The sequence below is a fragment of the Athene cunicularia genome, assembly GCF_003259725.1.
Source record: "Athene cunicularia isolate RWA chromosome 3 unlocalized genomic scaffold, athCun1 chr3_part1, whole genome shotgun sequence".
NCBI classification, from domain to species: domain Eukaryota; kingdom Metazoa; phylum Chordata; class Aves; order Strigiformes; family Strigidae; genus Athene; species Athene cunicularia.
The window spans coordinates 111,164,639-111,190,000 of record NW_020799097.1 but is presented as its reverse complement, the minus strand read 5'-3'; the positions used below and the strand labels follow the sequence as shown (position 1 = coordinate 111,190,000).

Genomic DNA, 25,362 nt, shown 5'->3' with positions numbered 1-25,362 from the left:
GCTAAACCAAACAACACCCACGTTTCCATTTTCTAGTGCCTAAATCCTTCAGCACAATACCATCATCATCCCCTGCCTTTGTGTGGCCTTTTCCACCTTCCTTATGCTCCTATCAAGGTAGTAGAGTGTTATGGATTCTCACTGGCCCCTGGGATCAATTCATAGCTAATGTGGATGCCCTGTTCCTCATACACTGGCTCTCAGCACATTTAGCTTCCCAGCCATACTGCTTTTTAGTACTTAATTATGTTGTTTGATTTTCATTTATTGGACTGTGCTGTGTTTTCACTGCTTAGATAAAACTAGCTAGCAATCCCCAGGCCTCCTGAAGGAATGCTACCGCAGGCAATTAATGAACACGCTATCTTGCCCAGCACAGAGCAAACACACTGATAATGGTGACAAACTCTCAACCCTTCCTTGGCTGCAGCATTAGTGAAAAATTCTGCCTAGTCCACAAGTGTGAAGAGATGTGGCCACTGAAACTGCTGGCAAACAGCTCTGCCTGAAGGACCAAACGGCAGGATACTAAAGCTCATGTGGTCCCATCTGATGCTTTACTTCTTACTGTCATCATCACCAGGCAAATCCCCTGACACAAACTTGACAAATCAATAGCGCTCAAACAAGGAAACTTGCTATTTTCTACTGGACAAACTTTAATTGTCTCAGAGGCTTCCTCCTTCAATGACAGACACTTGATTTAAAGCAAAAAATGGTAGTGCTGTATTTCTTTCTTTAATATTGAGGACTAGAATTCTTCAGATCTGAAGTGCTTGCTCCAGCTTGACAAATAACCAGTGCTGTTTTGAGCCAGCAGTTTAGAAAGACAGGCAAGAAAGTGAATGACTTTGGTGCTGTGGAGTACAGACTGCAGTTTGCAATAGGCATTGCTACCACCAGTAGATAGAAATATAAGTGAACATTTCCTTGCAGACACTGATGAAACTTCCAGTGTGACTTCTTTTCTGTCACGTTACATTATCTGCCTAACTGGAAAACTCAATAATTACTCTACAGGCACTTATGAAGACATACTTGTCAAAACAAATGATGGGGCATGAGGTGATTGTTAGTTAGTCACAGGCTGGAAACCAGCAAGCCAGTCTCATGAACAAAACATACCAAAACACTGCCACTTCTCTGGTAAAAAGTATTTCCATATTAAAATTGGACGACTGAGCACTTCTTCAGGAGAAAATGAAATGGTTCCTGGAAAGCAAATTCAACTCCGCAGAATGTGAATTATTTTTCTACTCTTGGAAGGGTATTACTTGGTTTGCTTTTCCAGGTGATCAGCTTGGGAATCAACAGATCAGTGTTCCCAATGGGAAAGACAAGTGTTTGAGATAGCACTCAAAAGTCATGTCCACAGAAAATCCCCAGCTGGACACTGTATAATCTGACATGGAACCTGACCATTGTGAACTAAAACCTAAAATATTTTGTAGACTCCTTCCCCAGCAAAGTATCTCAGAAGACAACTATCACAGAGACATATCAAGGTGGGAAACACACTATACTGTTTAACCATCTCCCACTATCCTAGAGAGTGTGTTGCCCACATTTGGGTTTTGGTGAACTTTCACTGATGGTGTGTAGTGATAGCTACTCCATGGATGCAAAACTCTGAATTAGGAGGAGATGCTTTAATGTTACCTCATGAGACAGGTAGAAGGCAGCAATGCCCAATGGCCAGAAGCAGCAGAGCATGGAGAACACAGTGAGGCCAAGATGATCTCTTGGTGGCATCATCAGAAAATTGTCTTCGCTTTCGGTGTCACTTGAGTAATCGCTCTGGAATAGGAAAAGAGAGAGAAGTGTAGAGGTGCGGGTTAATGATATCATTATTTGTCCTCTGCCATGGGCCAATGCTGTGATCACCTGCCCATAAAACTCTCCCCAGTCACACCAGTGCAATTCCTCAACACCGAGACAGGCCTCCAGCACTCACGGTAGAAGCCTTCTGGTGATCCATCCTGGTGTCTCTACCACACAGGGGTCTCCAGACAGGGCCAGCTCCGGGGCACTTGCATCCTATTCATCAGGGCCTGTGCACCCATTCTGCTCTGCTGTGGCCCCACAGCGACAGGACCACAGGAGTTAGCCTGCACACCTGCAGCATCCACACCAGCTGGCAGCATCCTTCAGAAGGACTTCAGGATTGGGACTGTGGATGTGGCACACCTCACTCCCTGCCCTGCTGAAACGCTCACCAGGGCACTAACCCCCTGTTTTAGCAGCACCCCGAGGGAAGGCTGAGAGACCCGAACCCTTACCAAAATCAAACAGAAGAGAAGTGGGAGCACAGCTCAGAGGCAGGGCTGTCTCTGCAAGTTGAAGGCTGGGACTGCAGTTGCCCTGTCGTCACCGACACCCAGGGAAGCCAGCCCAGCCAGCGGCACAGTCAGCTCTCCTCTCTTACTGCATGCAGAGCAGCAGCTAGCACAACAGGCACCGAGGCTGTGGTTATTCCTGGCTTTATAGTTACAGCACTGGTACAAGAAGGGTCTTGCAGAGCTCTACAAGTTACCCTGGGAGCACCTCCAGCCTGAGAAGAGGTAGCCAAAGATCTTCTCAAAAACCCCTTTTGTAGTTGCATGTTCTTGACTGATTGTAAGAGAAATGCTGTGTAAAATCCCACCAAAAGGAAGATACCTGTGTCATGTTTAGAAACTTACCCTTTGGGGCATGAGTTTTGTGTCCCTCTTAGAAACTTGGCAGCCTCTTCAGGAGCTTTTGGCCTTTGGGCCAGAACAACTGCTAAAGTGACATTGATCTACCAGTGAGCTCCAAGCGAGAAACTCCTGAACAGGCTGCTGACTGTCCAAGACAGGAAAATGAACACATGTGGAAGAAGGTAAGTTTCTGAACATGCCACCAGTGAGACACAAGTGAGAAGGACCTAGGAAATGCTGGCAGCCTCACGATATTTGACAGACGTGGCACTGGGCAAAGGGATTGCCTCCCAAGCTGACCCATTTGGAGAACCCACCAGATGGCATGACTGATCACTTGCTCACACAGAGTCTGCTTTAAAAGATATTGCTTCCAAGCACCTGCCACAGACCAGAGGGGCCTGGGAGGGACAGGTGGGGGGACAGGCAGGTCTCATGCACTGAGATTGTGCGGTGCTTGTGAACACCAGCACGTAGAGCACTCCTGCCTGTGACAGGAGTCTTGATGCCTCATCAGAAGCGACAAAGCTCTGTTCGGCACAAACTCAACAAAACCCACTGAAGGGACACCTGCTCATGCTGGTGTACAGTGTTTGAGCTTGGTGGCTTCCCTCTCTGCTTTAATTTTCAGAACAGGCTATGGTAGTAAATTTTAATACCAATAATCTTTCGAGAGTAAGAGGAGAGAGGGGGAGGGAGGAAATCCACAACATTGCTGAAATGGTGTCTTGAAACAGTCCTCTTCCCCGGGCTTCATGACAGATAAGATACAAAAAATAACTTTTCATTTCCCACTTCTTTACTGAGTAGTGTGCTAGCATTGTATCTGTGGAGACACCTGTCTGATATTTCAAACTGCCTTTTCTTGCAGATGAAGATGAATCAGGGCAAAAATTCTCTAGATAACTTTGATCAAGTGCAGAAACAGAAAATTATCAGTTATGCTGCTTTCCAAAAGACTAATCATTCTTTGGGTGGTGGTGTCATGACATCTCAGATGATAGCTTCCATGCTGACTGGAGATGTGGCTGTTAGATTGCAAGAGGATAATGTGGAAGTTTTCTTCATTATGTTAACATGAAAGGGTTGTCAAGCATTAGAACAGGCTGCCCAGGGAAGTGGTTGATTCACCATCCCTGGAGGTATTTAAAAGACATGTAGACATGGCGCTTAGGGATGTGGTTTAATGGTGGACTTGGCGGTGCTAGAGTAATGGTTAGACCTGATGATCTTAAAGGTCTTTTCCAACCTAAATGATTGTATGATCCCATAAAAACCCTTACTAGGGAAGATTAAGTCACTATAGGCTCATACTAATGGAATAGTGGAGTTACACTGGGAATGCCATTTTGCTGGGGAAAGTCCCCGTAGTACACAGTGCATCAGATGACCTGAATGTCAGTCACCAAGAGTGATAGTATAATTCTGATCAGGAAGCCCTGATCACGTAGTCCAGATACGAACCAGAAGGGCAGGGGCGGGGGGGGAAAGTCATAAATCACAGACAGAAATCCAATAGCAAAAGGTACCTCTTACCCCTCCCAGCTAAAGACTCTCCAAGCAAACCCTCCTCTCTAATGTTCTCTCTTACCACACAACACCCAGTCCTGAACTGACTGAGAGATCTTCCCTATCCAGAAACCCTTCTGATATTAGGAAGCTGTTGACAATTTGACTACTTAGCTGTCTGCCTTCACATTTCCTGGTTCTGCAAGAGCTGCATCCTGACACTGGAGGAGCTGGATGTTAGAATTACTGAGAAGACAGAATTAGTTTGCCCAATTACAGTCACTTTGGGTTAGCAGACTAATCCTATAAAATCACTAATATTCTTGTCCACAACACTGCTCCTTTCATGTTTAAGTGTCTTTATAAATTTACATGTAACTTTTCACAATTACATCATAATTTCACTAACCTGATTGAAAGCTTTTAACTCTTGCAGAAGTTAGGGAATAGCATAACTAACTAATTTTCAAGGTTTGGGTGGTAAGCTAGACTGCACAGACAAACTTTTCTTTATTTAATGTTAAGCTAGATGAGTTTAAGCAATCTGAAGTATTGAATTATCAGGTTTTTCTTTCTACAGGTGTACCACCAGTGTATCCTTCAACCAAATAATAAACCATCAAAAGAGAGCTTGTGCAACCGCTAAAAAAAAATACCAGGCAAAGAGCATCCCTTTCTTGGTTGATATACTCTGTTCATCACTGGAGCAAAGATCCTTCACAGTTACTCTCCTAACAAATCCCAGTTACTCCAGGCTTTTTACTGAGCTGGTTAAAACACAATCAAGTTATCCTCTTAGAACAGAGCTCTTCTATCCTGTCAGTCAAATGATATTACTGTCTTCATGATGCTAGAAAAATCTTAGGAAGAAACAAGGCAAAATACATCCTGATGCAGCTGCAATCACGTAAATGACAAGAGAAAGAAGGGTCATGGAGTGTCAAGGAACAGCAGCAGCTGACAGTCTCTCTGGGACGTGGAGGGATTCACCCCTTTTCAGACATGACATCTGGCTCCAGCAGCTTTCACTGCAATTGCACAACCACTTCTAACCACAATGCACAGAGAGTAATTACAGAAGGCAGCACCTTTCCACCGCAAGTCAGGCTCTGACTTGAAGACACATCTTTGTGCTTTAACATGAAAGATGTCATCTCAGCAAGGTCCACAGTCCTCCCTTCCCTTCCCTTCCCTTCCCTTCCCTTCCCTTCCCTTTTTTCCCCTGTTGATGTAGGAAAATGATCTGAAGACAATGGCCTGCTTCCCCTCAGAGGGAAGACCTTCACTGGGTGAATCAGCTGGGACACCCCCTGGGACACCCCCACACAAGCTCTTTGTCTTATTAGTGCATGTCTTTCAATGGTGCACATCTCCGCACCCTTAAATGCATTATGCACATGCAATGTGGGCAGGACATAAACTGGATTTCTGCAGAAACTGTCGATGTGACAGGATGAAGAGGTGAAATCAACTTTGTTGGGAGAAGGGACGTTCCCTTCCCAGTCCCAGAGTATATGGGATTTTGCAGCAGCTGGAATTTGGGTGCTAGACAATTCAACAGGAAACCTTGACCTCTGCATTCAAGGGGAGCCCTTCTGACACTTCCCAAATGACCTGTGCAAGAAGTCAGCCTTGAACATAACCACAAACACGGTCACCCTGAAGACTGATGGAATGAAGCTGAAACACCGATGAATTTTAGTCCATGAAATTCAACTAGCTGTTTCAGCTGATAGTAATGCTTCCTCAGCAAATGAGTGCAGAATGGATGGAGAGAGAAGAGGGTATTTAAGATGGGATATGGAATCAGGTAGACACCCCTTTTCTGACAGGACCGTGGCTTGGGAGCAGGAGTGACCTGGCACAGATCAAGGCTGGCTGTACACAGTGCTGAATGCAGGGTGTGCCCTTTGAGAAGGACCACCAGACCAGAGTGTTCAGTCAAGAGCAAGCTGAAAATAAACCTACTCTGTAACGCACCACAGGACGAACGAACTTCCCATGGAGAGGGAAGGAAAGGTACAGTACTGCAGACATGTACACAATGGGTCCAGTTCTGGTACCCCCACTTCTCAAGTATGTTGGAAAAATCAGGAATCAGAAGGCAGGTACATGCATCAATGCCACAGAAAATCATCTACGCAGGAAGAAAGTAGAGAAGCCAACTTGACTTGGAAGATAAATTTAAGATGCAATTTCATCAGTCTGTAAGTGCCTGCATGAGTAGATAATTTCTGATCAGAGACAGCTCTTTCATTTTGGCAGAAAAGCAGAAGAAACCCCAGCGACTGAAAGCAGAACAGATGAGGAACAGACACAAGGTGCAGATTTTTAACAGAGATGGTGATGAACAATTTTCTGCAGTTGTAATGGATTTTCTATTACATGAAGCCCTTTCTTAAATTGAGGCTAGCTATCCCTAAAAGCTATATGCTTTACCTCAACCAAGACATTATAAGCGAACAGAGACTCTGCAGACAGCCTGCTGTGGGCTGCCTGCGACATACCAGAGGCTGGACTTGACGGTCACACAGTCCCTTCCAGTATTAAAAGGCTAGGCACACTGGAGAAGTCAGACAACAAGGTCTGCTGTGAACCACAGCTGTCAGCAACCTTTGATGGATATTCAGGAAACTGCCTTTTTGGTATTACTCCTTTTTTTCCTTCAAAGCAACCAATTCAGCAACACACACAGACTGCATACAAAACTATTTTCTGGTGTGGCCCTGTGGGATCTGCTTCAAATCCAGATGGTTCAGTGGTCTGTTTCTGACAAAGACCAACACATGATGCCACTATAAGATAACATGTGCTCTGTTTCCCTCCACACAATGCCTGTTTCACTAATGCAGTTAAACATGATGAGGGCATATTTTGACCAGCACTCTGCATCCCTTTGCTCTTTTGCAAGCAGTCCTGAGTTCATCTAAATGCAGCAGACATTGAAGATCGCATGCTGGATGATAGTCCTCCCACCAAGGGCTGTGGTTTATCACTGCTCTGCCTCAACACATTCACTGAGCAGCATCTGACGGATACTCAAGAGGTGATACCTCTAAAACCTGTTGCCATCATGGGATTTTGTCCTGATAATGTATTATTTATTTATTTTGCCTCTTTATTTCTTTTTACTGTTTTGAGTTTTGCAGTTGCTTCCCTTCAATTTTAATGGTATTTAAAGATCCATAATCCACTAAACCTGACGTGGTCTAACTCCTTTCGTTTCCACACCTCCCAGTCTAAACTGCTTTGCCAGTCGAGCAGCCAGCCTTGCAGAATGGGCTCACAGAGGTCTCTCCTTGCTTGGAAAGCTTTTCATATATAACCTTGCAAAACCAGTATGTATCAAGGACAAAAACCCCTGAATGCAGCAATCCAAGCCCATTCTTCCTCCTGTCCCCCTGGATTTTGAGCATCTCCATTGTGATGTTTTCTAGACACCCACAGCCAGTCTGCCTATAGCTCATCAGTAACTTGCATTCAACTCATTGCAACTGGAAGGGGATTACTACAGACAGCAATAAACAGACCCATACTAGAACGGGCCAGCTGCCAGCCTCCTAAATCACACTCTTCCTCTGGGAGAGCAGTAATCACAGCCATAAAGTAAATATCCCTAATCTTTGTGTGACTGACAGGGGCTGTCAACAACCCTTTGAATTCATGGAGAAGGCACATGTGTACCGTGGCACACTCCTGTCTCTGCAGGTGGGACAGTAGCTACCACAGAGAAGTGGCTCTCAGCAGCTTACGCTGGCAGCTGTTGAGAAGGGTGAAGCTGCAGTGAATGCAATGCACTTCATCAATGCTATTCTTCGTGGCATGGGGCATCACTTCAGGGCTCCCACTCAGGGAGAGGAAGACCTCCACAGTTTGCAGACACAGGGGTTCCTGCTAGGAGGAGCAGAGAAGGAGGTCCCTGCAGAGCAGACGGTCTCAACACTGCCTGTTGAGGAAGATTAGGGAGATACCCCTCTTCACTGAGCCAGTTCAGCAGGAAGAGTAGCAGTACACCACTCAAGCTGGGGCAGGTAGAGTGGCCCTTCATGACTGTCCTCGTTTTGTTTCAGAGCTGACACAGCTTCCTTTGTAGCACAGTCCTCAAAGAAGTGTGCCCCATTCCCACCTTCTGCAAATGACTGTGCAGCTCATCCAGAGCTCCTGCCACTTAAGGGCTGGAGCCCAGGGACCTCATTGCATATCATCAGTCTGAAAACTCTGGGAAGTGATGATGAGAATGGGATTTGCTCTGGGCTCTGGCTGCTATTAACAAGATTCATAACAGGGCACTTGCAGACTGCTGAAGGTGACTTCACAGCCATGCTCCCTTCACCTAGGGCTGGCTAATAAAGGTTAATATCCCTTGGCAGGGCTTAGCACTGCCAGACTCCAGTGGCTTCCCCTTTAAGGGAGAAAAATAAATCAAATGCAAATGAAGTGTAATCACTCTTGTAACCTGTTAATAATGTGCCTGTGAAGGAATCCGGGGACATAAACTGTGCCCTATGGGGTCAAACCAATGGCCCATTGAGCCCCATCCTCTGCCTCTGACAGCAGCAGCAGGACATGACATAAACCTGAACACTTTGCAGTCCATCCTTTCTGCTCCCTCAGCACCCACAACTGTTGGTAAGAGGTATTGGGAAGAAAAGCTTTGTGAATTCCTTTTAATATCTGTTTATGGATTCCTTATCCATGAACCTGACTAACCCCCTTCGAACCTGCTGATCTGCCATAACCTCTTGTGGCAGCAAGTCACCAAGTATTCACGACCCTGTGGGTTAACAATTTTCTGCTATCTGTGTTAAGCCAATACCTCGCTATCTTCCTCAAATGTCCCCCATTTCCAATATTGCAGGTTTGGTGAATGGTGGGTCTGCACTCACCTCATCGTTCACTTTCATGATCTTGGGCAACCCTCTCATATACCCCTTGGCCACCTTCTCTACAATATGGAGAGTTCCAAACTTTTTCACCACTCCTTGTAAGGAGGCTGCTACTTCCACTTGATCATTTTCCTTGTCCTTTTCTATCTCCACAATGCCCTTAAGAAGTGGGGACCACAATCACTTAAGAAAGTGGATTGCACTAAGCAAAATACAGTGGCAAAATGCTGCCAGTGCTCTGTCTTGCTCTCAACACCGCTCTTTAAGATACCCAACATTCTGTTGACTTGATTTCTCCACAGTCTTTCCTGAGTTGCCGCTCAGTTACAAGCTCAGTCTTGAGTTCACATGGACTAGTTTATTTTTCCATAAATACACTATTTTCCATTTATTTACATTGAAACACATCCACCACCATTTTGCCAGTCAGTTTTGTGCAGTCCTTCCAGCGTTCTTCTCCACTGGCATGCCACCTGAATACCCAAACTAAACTAACACAATCCACAAACTTGGGAGAGTCTGAGTCCAAATGCCTCCATATTTCTCCCTGACCTTATCCCCTGTCCCTATGTTCTTCTGAGCATGTATTACGAGACAAGTAACCAAAATGACATTCCCAGATCCACAACACATCCCTAGTTGCGCTTGGGCATTTAATGCCACCATTTTCTTCAGTTCCCCAGGTGCAGAAAAAATACTGTTTCCCACTTCACAAGAGCACTGCAATGACCAGTGAATTAATTAGTGAAAACAAGGTGCAAGACCCTGAAGGAAAATGGCCACACAAGCAAGAAGCATGCAAGATCTGCCTCAGATGTCATCTGTGCTACAGCCTCCCACATCTGCACCAGACTGTCCCTCTGCCCACACTCCAGAGCTCTCTGAAAGGGAACCCCACCATGCTAGCTCCCCAAGGGGGTGTCCAAACATGCCTTCTTGACACCTATTTCCTGGGGAGTCTGAGGACACAGCACCTCAGGTCTTCTCAGTGCAATGCAGGACTATCCAAGCCTGTGCTAGCTGGAAGCATTGAGAGAAAAAGCATGTGGTGGGGCTCGACACACATAAACCCTTCCAGGGCCTTCTTTTCACACTGCAGAAGAGACGCAGGCAGGAGGTGCTTGGGAACACTGAGAAGAGAGGTTAGATAGAACAGGACATAGCTTAGGATCCATCTTCTGTCCCTACATTTCTATGCTCATGTCCAGGGGATGAGTTTCACAGCAGCATCCAGCAATTTGTAGGGGAAAATAAGAAGGAAGGTTTAGCTTGAAAGCACTACATTTCCTTTCACATTTCCTTTCTTCTTTCACTCCCCAGAACATTCTATTTATTTCATTTTCAGAGATTGCTTTAGATATTGCTGGGAAAAAGTTTTAAGAGAGAGCTCAGATGCATTCTTTTATGCGACATATGAATAATTCAATTTGCTGTCATCAATAGCTTGGATTTTTCTAAATAAGCCATCTATCTAGGGGTTAGGAGGAAAACTAGCAGGAGTGTAATATGACAAATGACGTTTCTGGATGAAAGGTGGCACTGCATTTACACATGAACTCTAACAGGAGGGTATTTCAGCTAGCAACTCATGTAATATTTCACTGCCGCCACATTTGACAAGTTGTCTGTCCATTAGTTGTGGCGTAAAGAACTCATATTTATAAGCATACCAGAGAGACCTAAATAGGGAAGCACTTGATTTCAGGGATAGGCACCGAAGAGAGAAGTTTAAAGCTTTGACAGAATGTGAAGCCTTCTGCTTTCATGCCTGGTAATTGCCGGAGCAAAGTGGGGCTGTATATGCTAATGAGAGCTGTTTCAGAAATGTTTTTCCCTCCAGACAATTATGATTTTTGTAGGAAGTCTGAATAACATTACATCAGGACCTAAGAAACACTGCTAGTAAAAAAAAAAAAAATCAGTCAGTTGAACATGGCGACGTTGTTGCAGCAGTGTGCAGGACCCCTGCTTAGGATGTCTCCTGCTCCTCTGCTACATCTCCCAGGTTCTTCAGAGTCACTGGGCTTGGGGATGGAAGAAGGTTCCTCCTTCTAAGCAACTTGTCAGAGACATTCCTGAGCAGGATAGACCCCTCCTGAAGGGCATGACAGGTAACACGGCAGTAACCCCTGCAGCCTGGCTGGGTCAGCTCTTCAAATGAAAGCCAAATTGCTATCAGTGAAATTCACCAGGTTTATTTCAGAAACTTCCTCTGCGGTGAAGTTTTCTACAAGAGAACAACCACCTTTCTGGTTATCAAGAGCCCAACTCTTCAAAAACGAAACTCTGGCAGAAACATACTGACCAGTAGTAAAGCTCTTTTCTGCATGTGTCCATGGACTCCTGCAAGTATTACATGGAGGGGATCACTACAAAGAAATGAGTTAGATTTTTCTGCATTTCTAAGAAACTAAATACCCAGTCCTGAAAACCCCTAGGCAGGCACTCTGCAATAAGACAGGCAGTGCTAGAGAGATGTGGGGGAAGAGAAAAACTCACAACCCCAGGGCTGTTCCATTTCCCAGAAGGCATTTTACTGAGATGCCTGAGTTGGGAATCCACTTGCCTTACTCTAACATGTGGAGAACAGGTGGTAACCCTCCATTTTCAAGACACAACATCTCTTCTGCGCAAAGATCCCCTCTTTCTAATGTTTGAAAAAAAGGGATATTTTTAGAATTTTCTCCCAGAAAGAAGTGCCAAAGCATGTATATTACAACAAAAACCCTTACAAGAACTGAGCCTTCATCTGCTCTTATACTAAGCAGCTCCATCCCTTGAGCAGCTGCAGCATGACAGTCAATGTGGCAAGATGCTCAGCAACATGCTGTGCATCCTCGATGGCAGAATCAAATTCTTCAAGGCCCTCACAGTAGGTAAGCAAAACCTTGCACCTCTACACCCTCTCTCATTGCTCTCCTTTTAACTTCTGCTCCTAGTCCTGTTACTAAAGCTTCTCACTCCACTCCAGGTCTATTAGTAACTTTAAAAAGCATTTGCTTCTTATCAGTAACTGGTGGGAAAATAAAGTTTTCTAGCGTGCCAGACTTACGCTGTGTGATTCAGGTGCTGTTCTTCTCATTTGGACAGATAAGCAAATTTTTACGTAGTTAACAATCTGGCACGGTTCATTCCCATAGTCAGTGACTGCTGTCCTCAAATACTTTTCTTTTGCTACTGAAGTCTCAACACGTGAAGCTACATCTCTAATGAACATCTGTACTAGCCAAGTCCAGGAGGCCCTCATGCATCTGGCCACATAGATACACATAGGAACCAGAAAAGCACAACACAGCAGTCAACTTTTCTGCTGGTCTTGTGCTTTTAAATGTATTTTTCCTCTCCTCCCCATCTTTCTGCACAACTCCAGAATTTGGACCTTCCTGGGATGGAAGTTACTCCCCATGCTGAGAGCCCTCGTGCTGAGTGCAGCTGCTCAGCAGGTTGGTCATTTGGGTCTGGTTCACGGAGAAGTGTGAAAACTGCAGCACTGCACGGGGATGGCCAAGTAGCACAGCAATGGAGGCTGATACTGGGCCAGAAACAGAGACTTCTAGCAGTTCTAGCAATGCACATGTTTCCAACCAGTCAGGTCCTTCCCCAGAGCTTGCTTCATTTTCTCCTCCCTCGCTCCATTCTTATGGTGGAGGAGAAAACCTGATACAGAAGAGAGGAAGACGCGTGCCTGCGTACTTTGTGAATGTCATCCTCTTCTGAGCGCTTTGCACGTGCAGGTCAGGATGGCTGTCCATACACCTCTCAGTTTATTAGCACAGTGACATCCCAAGTGAGGCTGGGAATCTGCAATGCCAGATGCAGCACACCCATTTAAGAAGGGACACGTGAGACCTCAGGAGTCTACAGTCCAGAGAAATAGGTCAGAAAGATGGAGGACCCATGGAAAATGATGCACACACTGTCACAGCATGGCATCAAAATTTGTAAAAGACTCTCTCCTTTCTCCTCTTTAGATCTGGGAAGGGGAAGGATGAAGCCTCTTTCCTCAGCCCTTGTTTTGCAACTGTTTTTTCTAGAAACAAATATTCTTTATGAAAAGCTGATAAGATCCTACAGTACCACTTCAAAGATACACTCAGATCGAGGGTCCTACATTGCAAAGGCACCTTAAAAATCCCACCAAGAAAAGGGAAAATATTTTTAGTATAAAATGGTGTTTTCTTGTTCTGCTTATACTCTCAGTCTTTTTTAGCCTATTTTCCAACAGTTGGCTAAAAAAGGTCTTGCTGGATTTGGATTGACAAAAGGGAGACTTTTTTTGTTTTTCCCTGCCTAAATGTCAGGCCAGATGTGTCAATAACACCATTAAGCAATTACTTGCCTGCTGCAGTCACTTGCATCACTACTACATGAGAAAAACTAGGGCAAAAAGGCAGCAGCTAGGGATTTTGTTTTGATTAAGCAAACGAGACTTCCCACAGCCAATTTTGAAATGCTGTAGAAGGGTGTGATTTGAGCTAACACCCTCACATGCCTCAGAGAGAAACGTTTTGTCTCCCCGTGGAGCCACTGAATACTGCGTTACTGGCACACACTGGGAAAAACACCTCTCTGTTCCTACCTTATCAATACAGAGGAAAAAGAGAATAAAAAAAAAGTCAGGCTGTTGTTGGGTTGCCCCTGTGCTGATCACAGGGTGAAACACTGGTATTACAGGAGGTGAAAATAGAAGTTTTGGGAGTTGTTATATCTCGGTGGAGAAAATTCCTGCAACAGAGAAGCATGAGCAAACAGTCTCTCAATCTCAGCTTGGACATCTGAATTGAAGCCATGGCTTTTCTCCAGACAGCCAAGTGGTCTTTCCTAGGTTAGGAGTCTCTGACCAATGCCTGAGAAAGTTTTGGGATCAGCAGCATTATGCATGCCCTCCACTCCCACACACACTGGCAAACACAAATCTGCGCCACGCTTGGGCAGCTGGTTTCAGCCAAAACCAAAAAGATTTTTTAAAGTAAAAAATGCATCATTTAAGAAAGAATGAAGTTGATTTCCACAGTCTGCCCCATTTGGAGAACAAAATGCATCTTACTTTACTGTGAGCAATCAATGAATCACAGGAACCTAAAAGAAAACATTGCATTTGGGATGTAATGAAGTGTTTCACTCCATCAGAAAAAAAATCTTTTATTTCAGAGACATGGGATTCATTGCAGCTTGAAATCCAGAGACTTCTGATTTTGTGTTCATTCAGAGACAGAAATGCTTTATGTTTGAGCCAGTATGCAGAACAATCTGCTTCATGCCCAGCTCAAGTCAGAAGAAAGTAAGAAGAAAGTTGGTCTGCTGAGTAAGACAAGCTCCATGTACATGGACAAATGTTCCTGGCCCCGACCCTACACAGCATTTTAACACACAGGTCTTCTTCAGTTTCTGACCAGCATATTCAGAGGCAGGAAGGAAACACTGATCTCTGTCAGGACCAGTGGGAATTTTGCCATTAGTCTCCACAGAGTTGGGACTTTACCTAGCAAATAAAAATAAGCAATTGCTCACTGTCCTGGCTGGACAAGAGGGTGATACAGCTGATGCCATGCAGACCAGCTCTTGGAAGCTGTATACTTAACCTAAATATGCCCTCCTCCCCTCAGCCTTCCCCCCATAGCCCAAATGACATCTGACCTCTAGCTCCTGGAAATCCTCCTCTTCCTCCACATCATAGGAGAGGGTGTGAATCTTGATGTCATCCGCTGAGAGATCGATGAACTTGCTGTCTGGGTACTCCAGGCTGTCTTTGGTGGGAGAGCGATCCTCAATGAAGGTAGTTTCACAGCACTCTGAGCCAATGCTCTCGCCCCATGAGCGCAGCACATTCTCCGAGTAGAGGATGATGTTGGGCCGGTAGTGAGACTCCACCGTCTGCTGCAGCATGTTGGGGTCCAGGAGCTGCTGCACAGGGTCATTCCTGCCGTTTTCCAGGCAGCTCGGAGAGGAAAGGCTGCCTGCTCGGTGGCTCTGGTACTGGGGGGTCGGGTACACAGAGACCAGACCATCTCGGCTCTCTGCCACCAAGTTCCTTGTATTAATTAAACCATTCCTTTTCCCGGCTTCAGCAATCTTATTGTGCATTATCACGCTGTTCTGCTCAACCAAGCCATCCATACTGGGAGGTGTCTGAAGGAGTGGGACAGGTGGTCTTTATTTTGTTGTACCTTAGAGACACATCACACTGGGGCAGTAGCTCCCATTTTCCTGATGAAGAAAGGAAACAGATAACAAGGTGAGGATAAAGGCAATGAATAACATATCAAGGCACCCAAATCAGCCTGCCATTGGTATCACCTCACAAGGAAATACAGCCCCACATATGCACACACCCTGCCCTAGCTCTCCAAATATATCCCCACTTGGAGAAGCAAAACAAACCAACCCCAAATGAACAGGAGCGGATGACAATGTGTGGTGACAGAGGACTTCCTGAGATGTCTTGGTAACGGCAGACACCATCAGAGAAGGGCTATGATGCTTCCTCCATCTCCCCACAGGTACACCACTGTCATTCTGGGGACGTCGTCCCTTTCCTTTCAACACTCTTGGTAAGAGGTGTGTGTGTGTGGGGGAAACAAAGATAGAAGATAAAAGAACCATTTTCAGTTCTCAGAAAACTGCAATTGAGAAGGGCAGGCAGCTGGTGTGTTCAGCTGTCAGTCTATGCAGCCACCCTTCACCATTGGCAAGTGCTCTGCTACCCTTTGAAAACCCAGCTGAAGGAAAGGAAGTAGGCAAGTGCTCTTCAAATCAACTGAGAAAACACTACCTGAAGGCGAGATCAGATCCGATCCAGAAGAATTAAAACTCCTCTGGACAGGGTCTCGAATCCCCTGTGTTGCTCTGGATGCCCTACTTCTTCCAATGCCTCTGAGGCTGCTCCAGGACACAGATTGAAGGGCTATGATGGGGCTTATCAGCGTGGCCATCCCCATCCAGACTGACCTGGAAGACTCAGAGGCACAGCGCTTGAGCCCCAGGAGTTGGCTGTCTCCTTCTGCGCAGGAACAACAGCTGTCCTCTGCCTCACCAGAGCACCAGCCTGGCTCTGTTTCGTGTGCTTTGCACTAGGATATGAGAAATCAAGGGATAGTTCAGAAGGCTGAAAGTACTTTTTTTCCAGCCCAAACACCTTCTCACCAGGACACCAGTTTTGCTCTGGTGCAATCAAAGGAAAATGCTTTTTGAAATACGGATGTAACTGCCACAACAACAATGAGCTCAGGGTTTTGTTTCTGGGCCTGACCATAGCAATCACAAAAATGCTCTTGGCTTCAAAGAGCTACATATATTAAATCCTCTAAGGACAAATTCTTAAGGTAGGATTACCTGTCCCCAGTGTGCTGCCTGAAGGAAAACAAGAATACACATACAAACATACATACATACATACATATTATTTTTAGTTGATGCTTTCTCTCTATTTCACCTTTTATATCAGAGATACTCAAACAGACCAATGGCTAGTAAAAGCCTGATTTTATTCCCTCTAAATAACAACAGACTGCAGTCTCCCTTTTGGCTTGCAAGAGGTATTTAAACCATTGTAAGAGCTGGTCTTCTGTTCTTACACTACAAATGAAGCAAGAAACTTGTTTAACATACAAGAGAGCTTAACGAAGTATGCTGCAGTGTCTTCATTCACAGCACTTAGTTTAGCACATATACACCCCATTTTACTGTGTTGTCAAACAGTTCAGTGCTTGTCCTCTGCGAACTGGCAGAAATCTACACAAGTGAAATATACCACAGCGGGATCCCATGGAATTTACACTACATGGCTCTCAGTCCCAAATCTGAGGAACCCGCTGGCAAAATTAAACCAATTTGCAGATTAGCTTGGAAGTTTGGACTCAGTTTCACAAAAGGATTAGTTCCAAAGCCCTCAATCTCTTTGCAGCAGATAAGAGTGAGAGCAGGTGCCCTGCCTTTCCAAGGAAAACCCATTTCCATATGCAACCATGCCTGTGCTAAATGAACAGAGGACCATGCCCTCCTCCCACTCCCAGTGGGGTAACCGCAGCCTGTGCCAGCACAGATGTACTGGTGTGAGGTGGAGCTGCTTTTGGAGAAAGCAAGCGACATTCAGCAAAGGAGAGTGGGGGGCAGGCCAACATGTTGACATTTGCCTCAGGACTGGTGCTTGCAGAACAACCATCTTTCATCCACCTCTCACCACGAGCACTGGCAACCTGCAAGACGTCCTGTGGGCTGCTAAGCTGTCACAGTTTCACTGTTTAGGAGGCTTCAGAGGCTGGGTGGGACCCAGTCACAACCTCAGTTGAGGAACACCCAGGTTGGGTGGGGCCACCTGCCTAGGAGACCATTCTGCTGTGTCTCCAACAGCCTGACCACAAACGTTCCCCATCTTCCTCCTGTCCCTCCTAAAGAAACAAAATGAAAGTGCATCACCACAGGCAGAAGCTGAGAAAAACTCAGCAATTGAAGAGTAAGTTGTCAGGAGATTTTGCTCAGTTCCCATTGAGCTGGCTTGAAAAATGTACAAGGCTCCCTGACATGTGAACCAACCACAAACTTCACTGAAGCCAGAGTCTTCACCCAAAACTGTAAACCATCTCGCAACCATTCTTAGCCCTGCTGTTTGTCCAAACAAACTGAAATGGTCAGCAGAAATATGGCACAGATGTAGTAGAAATCAGAAGAAGATGCACAAATCAAGCAGGTTCCCTCCCAGAAAAATGGATGAAGAGGTCAGTAGCTGGTCACCGCATCAATGGCTGCAGTAAAGCTTGGGTCAGGCCTTGCAACTCAATGCCGTCACATAATTTCAACAAATGGGTATTGCCTGGCTTTAGCAGCTCTCAGGAAAATGCCACTTCACTTCAAGGCAGCTTTATTGCGTGCTTCCAAGCTACGCTGTCAGATTCCCTTCATGTTGTCTCTGTACTTGCCTATCCAAATAAGGTTTGGCTCTGGAAACACAGGTCTCACTCCAGGCGTTCCTCTGACAGCTGTACTGTCTTCACAGAAAATGCTCACTTTGAATGGGTGCAAGTGAGGCTCTACAGGCACAGTGACACCAGACGTAGCTGCTATGCAGACTGGTACATGTTCCTCATGCAGCTTTAGGTGGTCATCTTGAAAGGGATGGATTATGAGGAAGGGTCACTCCCATCTCTTCAAAGTTGACTTTCATGGGAACATTCCACAGTAATGAGAAATCTAAATCATCCTTCAGTTCTTCTCACGCCTCTCAGCAACAAGAGCAGAAAAGTAAGCAGAGGCCACAGGGGAAAATGCTTTAGTATGCCTAAATGACATGAGACCCAGGAGCACTTCAGAACGTCACTGGAATGTCAGTGTTACCAGGAGTCGGGACTGTCCCACACCATCCCTTGCTCCTCAGTGTCCACCAGTTTATGTTATGAAGGAGCCAAGTCCTTCTGGCTGATTAAAAGGAGGCCAGAGACTCAACATCATCTCAAAATGTGATTTGGCTCCAAAGCATTTGGAGTGCTGACAGATAACATTCTGCAAAAGACCTAAACCAGGACTGCTCACAATGGCTTTGGTACGCTATGGCTGGTATCTCTACCATCCCAAGAACTGGGAACAACTACATTACAGGCTCAAGCATCGTCCCTAATCACCCACACCAGTAAAGTATTGTCACACCTCACAGCCTGGCTTCAGCCTGTACCCTCTTCCAGACAATATCTACTCTGCAGTGAATAAGTGCCTTGCATGCTCCTGAGAAGCCCAAATGAGAAAATCACCTTTGTTTGGCAGGTAAGAGTTTAGCAGATGTACACAGTCGATGTTGGACCATTCAGACAGGATGAATCCTGGCAAGCCTCACCCACCAGACAGGAAGGAGACTGTGGTGTTGCTCAGTCCTACCATGGATCTAAGCATCTATCTGTGCAGTGCCTACCTGCCATGCATTTAAACCAGCATTGTAAACCAGTCTTGTAGATTCTGAGTAACACTTTCCCCTTGGGATGTGGGAAGGGGGTAAGAAAACATCCAAAATGAGGCAAGGGCAAGATAGGGAGCATCCTTCCCACACAGAACTCCCCCTGTAATAGGGTTAATGCACTGCTCAAGGCATCCTCTCCGGAGTTCCACACAGCAGTGCAACTCACATGCCTCGGGGAAGGTCATCAGAGAGGGACACGGATGGCAGCATGCAATCAAGGAAAATTGTTTAACCCTAGAGTCATTTCAATCCATAGCTGGCTGGCTACCTTACCAGTGCCTGTCCCAATGTTCTCGGCCTTGCTTAACGGTAAGGAGCTGGCAAGACTCTCATGCCTTTTTATTATAATATCTTAACAGAAAATAAAATTAATAATAATGATAAGGTGGCATTGATTTTTCTTTTCTGGGTGAAATTCCTGAGTGGCTGGCCATTAGGTTTAAATCAATAGCACCTTGATTGCCAGTGCATTTTGATGCATAGCTGAAACAAGGTCAATTGCTGTCCAGGGAAACTGAGAAACAGTTGAGGTTCCCAGAGATTCTTCATCAATAAAAAGCCAGGATTAAGAGCACTGTCAGCCAGAAATGAAATTTCATGTCCTCATGGATAAAAGAGAACCTCCCCTGGGCTTTTCCCAACCACTGGCTGAAGGGAGTTAAATCAGATTTCTAAGGCCTTTGTAATGTGCTGCTACATTGGAGTTGGTGGGAGAATTAGACTCAAAGGCTGGACTTCATTCCACCTACTGTAGACACTCAAGGATGTTTCTTGGGAGAAATTAACTGCAATTATGCAAGGTGCACAGGACCAGTGGGCTCAGTCTCCCTTTGGAGTAACAATACCCCTGTAAAATACAGAGGAGACCCTCTCAGTTTAATACTAACCTTCAGATGAGTGAAGCAGGTGAAGTAAATCCCCCGGGGTTCAGATGCAGGAGCAATGGACAGTGGCATGTGCCCAAGAGTGATGCTTAGGGGCAAAAGCAGCAAATGCTTATGCAATGGCTCAGAGCCTGTATCCTGCCTGCAAGGACAGCTTGGAGGTGGATTCGTTCACCATCCTTTCATTAAGAGCTTTCACTGACCAGACCTGGGCCAGGCTCACATGTCTGCAACTCACAGGCAGGTCCTAAAATTAAGACTGCCCTAGTTTCCAGGTCAAACCGCAGCCCAGAGGATCCTGGACGGCAGCATGACTGAGCAGATAACCTCTGATAGACTACCTGAGGCAACTGCAGGATGCCTTCTCTGCAGGGAGCCAACACTCAAAGCAAAAAAGAGCCACTCTCATTACCTAGGACCGAAGTGAGGTTTCAGAATGATGCTGACAGGAAAATGAAACTCATCAGAGCCCTTTAAATAACAGAGCTGTTCAACCTGCTCCAAGATGCAGAGTTAATTTAACTGGTTTGATTCAGGTTTCATTTGTCTTGGCACAGTTTGAATTTCTCCCCACAAATCACTCACTGGTACTCAGTCTGACCAGAAATAATTCTACATTTTCAGACTTGAGGCTGGAACCAGAAGGGAAAACCAAGCTCAAGCTATTGACAAATAGTAGATCAAACTTCAATCTAATTTTTACCTTGGGGATTAAGACATTTTTACCCAGGTCTCTGGTATTAGAGTGAAGCCATTAACTATTATACCCTTCATTCTTTCCAAATTCTTGCATTTCTTTTTTTCTCTCTCTTTCTCATTAAAATAATAAGCTGCAACTAGTGCCAAGACTAGTGTCTGCAATGCTGTGGCTTATTAAGCTATCACTTATGTTACAGCAGAGCCCAGCTATGGTAGCTGCAATGAGAGCTACGCTCCGCTGGGTGTTCCGCAGACTCCTGCTATGATGACAGTGGCTGACAAACTAATTAAGCAAAGGGTGTGAGACAGGGAAATGCAAGCTGTAGAGAGGGCAAGGAGAGAACAGCTAAACGCTGTGCCCTGGGCTCTTGCAAATAAGGAACAGAAGCCAGGTCTACTACTGCCGACCGTCCCAAAACTCCTTTGCTCTTCTGTGACTCAGCAGGATGCTGTTGTTCTCTAGCCTCCATGGGGCTCTCCCCTTTGCACAGCTCTAGCACACCCTCTGGGTGTTTCAGCCTTCTGGAGACCTCTGCCAGCTACCAAAACTCCTGTGTGAAGAAGCAATTCAGTTACCTCTGAAACACCAGACTACAGTTGAAAAGCCCCAGCCCTTTCCTCACAACAGGTCAGCAAGACATTCATGCAGGCAGACCAGAGATCACAAGCCCAAAGGGCCTGTTTTTTTGGCAGGAAAACTCAGAGATTAAGTCAAGCCATGGAGAGGCTGAAGGCAGAATGCCCAACAGCTATCAGGCTTATGGCTGTACCTGCTGCCATTCCCTGCAGATCTTGCAGAGCATAAGCCAGGAGAAAGGGCTCAAAGAGCTCATGTGCCTCAGCATGGAGGTCTTGGATATAAGGAGAAATCTTCTCCCCATGAAGACAGTCAAGCATTGGAAAAGGTTGTGCAGGGAGGTTGTGCAGTCTTCATCCTCAGAGGTTTTTAAGACCCAACTGGATGAAGCTCAGAGCAATCTGCTGTGACCCCATAGTTGACCCTGCTTTGAGCATGAGATTGGACTAGAGACCTCCTGAGGTTCCTTCAACTTGAGTTACCCTATGATCCAAATCTCTCTGCTTCTAACAGATTCCCACCTGTCTCCCATGCGCCCAACAAGATATTCACTGCTCCCACATCCTTCTGTCAACCCCTCAATGACTATAAACCTAACGCCAGCATGGCAAGAAGGGACAACAGCCACCCCTTGCAGGGCTGTGCCACCAGCAGAAACAGATGCAGCCTCATGACTACCAGATTGAACAAAGTGCTGCTGGGTTTGATACTGGTTCCTACACTGCCATCACACAGAAGGCAGAGGGGAGAAAGCTGTCTGGAAAAGCAGGCAAGCCAAATGGTGAGAGATGCAGCCTGGTGAAAGAGAGGTGGTGGAGGCTGACTGTGACAAGTTTAGAGGCTGCAGGTTTCCTGGTAAAAGCTTTCAGGTATGAGGGAGTTTTTAATGCATAATGCAATAGGCTTCAACATGGTTTAAGGTATTTCAAACATGTAGAAATTGCAACAACACATATGGACCTTTTGGCTGAGAGAAATCACAGGCAAGGTATGGATCTGGAGAGCTAATTACAAAGTGAAATGCTTAAGGAAAGGAAAGAAAAAGCCTTTCCCACTTGTATTTTCCTTTGATTTAGCTGGACTCATTAAAATAGGTTTTGTTTTAAAGGAATGCTGCTATTTCAGCAGCTGAAATTCCTTTTGACCTATTAAGTAAACTACAGGGAGTTTCATAATGCAATGCAACTAACTCGCACTGGGAAAATTAGGAATGCATGCTTTAGTGATAGCTAAATGTTTAATTGCTAACAGTGGAAACAGAAGACCTTCATGATATTTTAGTATAACCAATATGCAGCAAATCCACTGTGAGACATGGGCCTGGCCTGGCAAGGAGGGACTCAAAATACAGTGAAATGCCCAAGGTCACATCAGACATGGTAGCAGAGCTGAAAATAAAATCCAGGTCTCTTGATTGCCTGTCCAGAGGTGTATTTAAATGTGGAAACAATTACCATATGCATATTAGATCTGCCTGAATAACTGATTGCTTGATTCAGTAGCTGAACCAAAGAAGGCGGGGGGGGGGGGGGGGGGGGAGAAAGGAGGAACTACCTTGTGTTGACCTAAAACATAAAATGTTAGCCCTGCAACAAAATATTTCCTTCTGAGCAGATGGAAGCATCTTGCCTGAGCCAAAATGAAATGCGATGTTTCATTTATTTATTTTTAATTGAACGAACGGGCTTTTAGTTCAATTTGCCTCAATTTGCCTCCAGTAAAAAAAAATTACACATTCAGGCTTTCCTAGCAATCCTCCTTCCCAACTAATTTTGACAGCCTCAACTATTTATTGAGTTCAGTCCAAATTCACAACTTTTTTCATTTGACAACAAAACTGCACCTTCCAGCTAATAAATAACTGACCTGAATTACAGCACCTGGCCGTAATGTAAATAACCCTGCCTGTTGTGGAAGGCAGCAGTATAAAAACACCTTGCCATCTGCACAACCTACAGCAATTACTTTGCAAAGTTAAACCAGTCAAAAATCAGGCTCCGTGCCTTTTTACGTGAGAAATTCATTTCATCAATGCCATCGGGGAGAGCCTGGTGTTGGAAAGCTATTATCAGCTACCTAACTGCATCTGGACACATGAATGCTATGCCTCAGCCTTGACCAAGTGGCCGGTGAGCTCAGTGCGAACCTATAAAACAGCTGGATCCTGACCTAACTGCATCTCCACATGAGCAAAGCCTTTTGTGCACAACCCCAGCACAGGCTTCTGTCATGCCTTCTTCTCTCCTGGCTGCAAACATATACCCTCCGCTCTGAGCCTGGCTACCCAGTAGCAGGCACCGCAAAGGATGCCTTCACAGCAGCTTGTATCACCGGGGCCTTTTGCAGCACTGCTGTTCAGAGGGCCTCAAATACCACCGAGCAGGACCATTTGAGAACCCCAAACGTATCCAGCCTCATCATAACCCTCTGAGCCCCCTGCCCCCCACTTCAAACGGGGGAGATTGAGTCATGAGGAGTGATTCTCTCCTTAAAAGACGTATCTCTCCCAACAGAAGGCTAAGCTGACATTTCTTCTCCCTCCATCCATCCCGAAAAACTGTTCTGTAAAACTCTCCAATTATGTCCAGCACAATAAAACTAACATTCATACATACTAAATAGAAAGACACATAATGAAATAGCTCAGGTCACTACCTTCAGCAGTGTGGTCAGGCTGAAGGATCCATTTGCCAACTCGAAGAGCAGAAGATTGTGCTGCCTTTCACCTTCGAAGCAAGTGAATACAGCTGTTCTTTGGGGTGTATAATTGCATCCTTAATTGTTCTGAGTGCCCTCACTGAGAAAAACTTCTTGCAAAGTGAGTCCTACAACTCTCTTTATACATAGAGTGGAGAGCACTCTTAGGCTCTGCCCAAGACCTGCTCCAGGTTCTGGGGAAAACTTGACTCAAACCCACATTTACTATGCCAAGTTTGGGGCCAGAACTACTGCTCTTGTGGATTTAACTATGACTCACATTTTGCAGAGTGAAAACTTCTGCACAGCTGAACTGCTTGCTTTGCTGCCTGTTTATAGACAAGCTGCATTCTCAGGTGAAAACATACAATGCTTCAGTCTTCTTCGTCGCTATGCCAGAGAGTCTGGATAGTTCCTGAGTGTCAATCTAGATTTAAAGGTCTGGGAAGAACTAGGTTACCACAAAAAACCTCTGTCTTGTGTTACAACAGAATTCAAATTCTCCACCTTAGAAGCTACCTGATGCTCTGCCCTGTAGAAACCTGCAGCAAGGCAAAGTCCCTGCTGCACACAACAGAGCATCTAAATGAACACTGAGAGGCTCATCCAGGAATATCAACATCACAGCATCACCTAGCCCTCTTGGTCTGCCTGCATGCTAACTCCAGTGCCTCCCTTCGACCTAAAAGCCCTGTTTAACTGTGCTTGTTACCAGGCTGGCCGACAGACAGAAACACCCAGATGTGGCTCCAGGACTGGCCCTACTAACTCCCTCAAGTCTCATTCCTGATGGGCAGCCAAGCCCCCACAGAACCTGGTTCTTGTGTACACCCTGCTCATCTGGCTCTACTCCTGTTTCCACATTGCCTGCGGGAAGCAAAGCAGGACAAGACACCTGCCTCACAAGTGTTCTGTGTGTAACACAAGAGCGCTATGCTTGAGGCTAGCATCTGAGCTATTCCTGAAGCAGGAATGATAAATAAAGAGAGGACAGGAGGACAGCCTGGTGGTGCAGATTTAGTGCAAAAATGAAGGTTTCCGTACCATCTGCCCCAAGCAAAGCACCCCAGGGTTGTATGTCACTTTGTTAGAAAAACACTTCTGTGATACTGTAAAATTGCTAGTGCCAGTTCATCAAGGCGAGGATGATTAGATTAAGCAGCCACTGCTGGGGCAATAAAATCAGCCTTGCTTCATCAGGCTCTAGAAGAATTGCAGAGCCAGGAATACGCTGTGGGACAAAAGCTTTACAGAACAAGTGATTTAGACATAGCGATACTGGTAGCTGGAGGCACGCAGAGCGGGCAAAACACTGAAATGTAGCATCGGTGGGTGTACACTGACCTTTACAGACATTTCTTAACCCCATACTCATCCTTCCCTGCAGAAATCAGAGCTGAAATGAATAATGCGGCCCATTAGACTTGGGGCATTGCCAGAGCCTGAAGAAAAATCCTATAACCTCTTCCCTCTGGGAGGAAAAGGAACA

The 25,362-nt window shown here is 45.6% G+C and overlaps 1 protein-coding gene across 1 annotated transcript in view; it reads right to left on the bottom strand.

Moving 5' to 3' along the window:
* SYNDIG1 (synapse differentiation inducing 1) overlaps positions 1-23,879 on the bottom strand; it is a 73,694-nt gene extending 49,815 nt beyond the window's left edge. The window contains exons 1-3 of the mRNA XM_026846242.1: positions 23,832-23,879; positions 14,711-15,280; positions 1,660-1,797 (exon numbers count right to left, since the gene is read on the bottom strand). Of these exons, the coding sequence (XP_026702043.1) occupies positions 1,660-1,797; positions 14,711-15,190 (618 nt within the window). The 5' untranslated portion in view covers positions 15,191-15,280; positions 23,832-23,879. The remainder of the gene's footprint in view (positions 1-1,659; positions 1,798-14,710; positions 15,281-23,831) is intronic.
* Positions 23,880-25,362: the final 1,483 nt, after the last annotated feature.